Genomic DNA, 5,138 nt, shown 5'->3' with positions numbered 1-5,138 from the left:
GTAAACTTACTTTAATAGGAAGTAAGAAAATATTGAATTAAAACGGCAGGATTTAAGATGTCTTCTCGTAGTAGTAATAGTAGTGAGAGTCAGTGATCCGGTATTTGAATACAGGGAGAGAGAATTTCGAGTTCAAACGGAACCAGTTAATATCTAAGTGGTGAAAACCTCTCGGAAAGAGACTGTAATGGCGTCTTGAACACTTCTCAAAGTAGAGATTGCCTTATGTTGTGTAATTAATACGTGTTAATCACTCGTAAGTAATTAGGTTAAATTACACTTTACCTCCCATTGCTTTTTGCGTACTATTTCCCTGTGATTTTTCACGAAGTAAGTACATTTATAAGTTACTAACTATTAGGTTCTTTAACATAAAAACGATTCATATAAAATAAACGTCCTTCTCTCACTGACGTCTAAACGAATAATTGAAGGATCATTGTTGATTCATGTATGTGATGTTGAAGTTTTTTTCTTTCATTATCTAAACTTGTTAATTTTCTGGTAATACTTTTAATGTTTTACTACGTCATGTTGCTGCCAAAAGATCTTCATTTGTAGATGTGTTATAAGAATTACTGACTGTCAAGTCTCACTGGTACATCAGACAAGAGTGGCCCAAGAGTTGAGGTTTGGTGCCATTGATTAGCTGTCTTTCATCTAGTCTGTGGCTTAGTGGTTAGCGTGCCCAGACTGGAAGTCCAAGGATACACGGCTTGCGTCCCAAAAAACACGCTCCGTACTTTGGGGCGAGGATGAACCATAAGTGTGATGGTCAAATCCCAGTATTCGACCAGACAAAGATGGCTCAAGTGTTGGATGTGGGTACTTTTGAGCTACTGTCTATTCTCTAATGCATTAATTCAAATTAGAAACTGCTATGTATAGGTAACGTTTGTGTAGCTTTGTATGAAATCTTGGAACAAAATCTGTCTTGCGAGTATATCAATTAAAATATGTTAAACATCTAATTTCCAGTAAACTAACTAACGAAAACATTATTAGTTTTGAAAAGAAACTGTGTGTGTGTGTCGCGCATTCTTTTATAATGCAAGCCCGTTTGTGCTAATTGTTGTGTTTGTGACTACAAGGTTACATCTAACAAAAACACTCATCACCTTTAGAGATAATGTGTTTTTATTATTTATTTCACTAAAAATAAACAACATTTATGAATATATAAGATGTCTTTGTTTTAGGAGGAAAAACTAAAATCAGATGTTTTTACAATGAAGAGTTTAAGCGATATCCGAATTAAAGCTGAACGTGCGTTTCGCATGAGTAAAATATTTTACAAGTAATAAATAAACTTTTCAAAAAGTAAGTAAATGTAGGGATGGCTAATACTAATCCTTCCAAAACAATGCGTCCATCCCTACATTTACTTACTTTTTAGTTGTTTTTTTAATATTTATTGTTTATCTGTTTTTGGCTGGTAATTCCTGTTTCACCCTGTACTTAAGCTTTTTAAAGGAACATCAAATTTATGTAAGAAAGCTAACTTCAAGGGGTAATGATAACATCGTTTACGCTAGAATTACGATTTTAAAAAAAATACTACTAGTTATTAATCATATTTGCTCCCCAGTGGCACAGCGGTATGTCTGCGGACTTATAACGCTAGAAACCGGGTTTCGATACCCGTGGTAGGAAGAGCACAGAAAGCTCATTGTGTAGCTTTGTGCTTAAATTACAAACAAACAATCATCTTGTTTTCATGGAGCTTACGATGTATACGTTCAAAACTCGGATCTCCGAAACTACCGCCCGGATCATTACCAATCATAACTGGGTAATACTTTTACAACTAGGCAGTATTTTTATAGCGATAAATAAAACAATTGAAATTTCCACAAAAAAAATGAAGTTTCAGATTTAACCAATAAAAATTACAAAAAAAAGGAGTAAGTTTCAAATATAAAACAAACTTTAAAACTATATTTGTTTTTCTTTCGTGAAGATCTCGTGAGTGTTGCAACAGAAAAGCGAGGCACTTTCATTGATAACTGCGTCCACAAAGAAATGCGTCAATAAAATCTACTCTGTGATGTAATGCTGTGTTGATAGCTCATTTTAAAACTAAAATTTCAATTAAATCATTTTCTTATGGATGGTAAACATCATTGAATGTCAATTATGAGTACATTGTTGTGGAACTGTCAGACAATTCCAGAAAAAGCCACAGACTCAATTGCTTTCCACAGGTACTAACAGTTATACCTTCCCGGAGGGCGGGTATTTCTGCTACTACTTAAAAAAGTGGATATTCAGTTTTAAATCTTTAGACATTCCCAGAAGTTGTGACTCAGTCATTACATAGACATTGTTATTAAAGGAAACACTATGGTATTGTAAAGTTCTGATGAGCTATTTAAAATACCATTTCCATGAACAATCCGAGCCATCCATACATAGACAGTGCTGCCGCCTGCCTAATGTAGGTAGTTTCTCTACATACTGTTTATTTACTTTAATTTTATCACCAAATAATAAAAAAAAATCAATATTTAATCTCCTTCAAATTAATTCTTATGTTTCCGAAAACTTAAAAATATTTAAGTCAAATGCAAGTATATGCAAAACAATAGTTTTTTTTTTCAAGATTTTGATCGAATTCAAACTTGGAATTTGTGGTAACGAGCTCGGAAAGAGAAGATTTGTTTAAATCTTTGATTAATTTTTTTAATGAAAACGAAACGTTTGAAACTTTTGTAATGCTAACATCGTGTGTTATATAATTTAGCTATTATTTTTGTTTTCCGTTTCTAGTACGAAAAGAAAATGAAGAAATCCTCAGGGGTACGTCATCCACCTCGTCACCATCTGTAAATGGCGCCACTGTCAACAAAACGTTTAACTTCACAGGACAACCAGGATGATCTGTTTCCGTGTTCTAATGTTTACTAGTGGGAACTTTTAGAGGCAATACAGCCAGTCAACAATATAATTCTTAGCAAAAGAAGAAAAAAAAACTATACATTTTCTTCTGAACGTCTTATACAGAAGGAATCTGTGATGAGCTATGTTGTTCCCGATAGTAAATTATGTTATTATTACTTTACATACAATCATTTACCTCTTTAAAATATAAAAGATTACAACTTGTAACAAGTCCCTTCTAAAAATCGAATCCATTCAATTTTTAAAGATTACTAGGTCAACATTTAGAGAAAAATGTTGTCTATATGAAACCAAAATAATAATTTAGTTTTCCGTTTAGACGACATTATCTTATCACGAATTATGTCATTTGCTGTTAGCTTCAGTTTATTGTTTTTCATTCCTCGTGATCAGAATTTTCTGTACAAAGTACAACTGTTTGTTGTTGTTTTTTTCCTCTGTTCAAATACGAGTTCGGTGTTATATACTGTACAATTTATTTTTTGTATTTACGTTTTTTCTGTAGTTTTGGTTACACGTGTATATTTCTTTTACTCGATTGATTTTTCTAGAAAGTTTGAAAGATGTTTTTACACTGGATTTTCCTTGTGAAGAGTTGAGAACTAAAAATAAAACGTTTAAGAGTTGTTATAGAAATTCAGCTTTTAACAACTTAACTGGAAGCTCTTAAGCCAAAATAGCTTTTAACAACTTAACTGGAGGCTCTTAAGCCAAAATAGCTTTTAACAACTTAACTGGAGGCTCTAAAGCCACAACAGCTTTTAACAACTTAACTGGAAACTCTTAAGCCACAACAGCTTTTAACAACTTAACTGGAAACTCTTAAGCCACAACAGCTTTTAACAACTTAACTGGAGGCTCTAAAGCCACAACAGCTTTTAACAACTTAACTGGAGGCTCTAAAGCCACAACAGCTTTTAACAACTTAACTGGAGGCTCTAAAGCCACAACAGCTTTTAACAACTTAACTGGAGGCTCTAAAGCCAAAGTAGCTTTTAACAACTTAACTGGAGGCTCTAAAGCCAAAGTAGCTTTTAACAACTTAACTCGAAGCTCTTAAGCCAAAATGTGTAAGTATATTTAGTGAAACGTATTACTGTATAAGCAGATCGAGTGTAATTATTACATAATTTATTTACAGTAATTCGTATGCAACACGATATTACGTTAGAGATTTACAAATTATTGATTCTAATCAATAAAAAAAAATTGCAGAAGTCTGACTGGAATAAGTATATTTTATTTCCTCTGCTTGTTTGCTCTTTTCTTTAAGTAGATACATTAGACACTTCTATAGAAACTATCTTCCAACAATGCACTGATAACGTTTTTTTTTAAATATTTCTAAGACCGAACAATATAAAGATCAATTCCAAGCTCAACAATTTACACGTTCATTCTGTATGTAATGAAAAGCTGACCACAGTCACTAAAAATAAAAAATACACTATTGACTTTTATATTCCTAACCTATTACGACAACATATTGTAATTATAAATATTAGTAATTAGATGTTTTACCAAAGAGTTGTTTTTACAGGGTAGATTAGTTTGGAGTTTTGTTGGTCGTCAATTGCAGAAGCCTGAAAACGTAAGTTCGGGCTTGTCCTAGGCTTAGCGTGCTCGGACTGTGAATTGAGGGTTCGTACTTCACGTCCTCTTGTCGTAAGAACGCACTTTTGGACCATGCGTACGCTGTAAGAGTAACGGCGAATTCCAACTATTCGGTCAGACAAGAGTAGCTTAAGAGTTGGCGGTGGGTTCTATTGACTAACTCCTTTCCCTCTAGTCTATTCGTTCAAATTTGGAGACGGATATACGCAGATAGTCCTTGTATAGCTTTGCATAAAATTCTAAAACAAACAAAATGTATGTATTATATACATTGGATGTATACAATTTTTAGTAACTTACTAGCAAAATCCATTAAATATGCTTCCTAGTTTGAAACTCTTACTAAAGACGTTAGTTAACGAATACACCACAATGAATATGACAAGGAAACGAACTTTTTTTTTTCTCTTAAAAGTTTTTAGAGTGACAAGACAGTAAGTTTGTACAACTCTATCTAATGTATAGGTTTGTTTGTTTTTGGAATTTCGCGCAAAGCTACACGAGGGCTATCTGCGCTAGCCGTCCCTAATTTAGCAGTGTAAGATTAGAGGGAAGGCTGCTAGTCATCACCACCCACCGCCAACTCTTGGGCTACTCTTTTACCAACGAATAGTGGGATTGAC

At 33.5% G+C, this 5,138-nt stretch overlaps 1 protein-coding gene across 1 annotated transcript in view; it reads left to right on the top strand.

Annotated features, from left to right (window-relative positions):
• LOC106465843 (uncharacterized protein C2orf16-like) overlaps positions 1-5,038 on the top strand; it is a 64,934-nt gene extending 59,896 nt beyond the window's left edge. Inside the window, exon 2 of the mRNA XM_022393797.1 lies at positions 2,770-5,038. Coding sequence (XP_022249505.1) covers positions 2,770-2,879 — 110 coding nt within the window. The 3' untranslated portion in view covers positions 2,880-5,038. The remainder of the gene's footprint in view (positions 1-2,769) is intronic.
• Positions 5,039-5,138: the final 100 nt, after the last annotated feature.

Source organism: Limulus polyphemus, unplaced genomic scaffold (genome assembly GCF_000517525.1).
Source record: "Limulus polyphemus unplaced genomic scaffold, Limulus_polyphemus-2.1.2 Scaffold2070, whole genome shotgun sequence".
Lineage (NCBI taxonomy): Eukaryota > Metazoa > Arthropoda > Merostomata > Xiphosura > Limulidae > Limulus > Limulus polyphemus.
The sequence above is the reverse complement of the archived record's forward strand: the minus strand, read 5'-3'. Positions and strand labels throughout refer to the sequence as shown.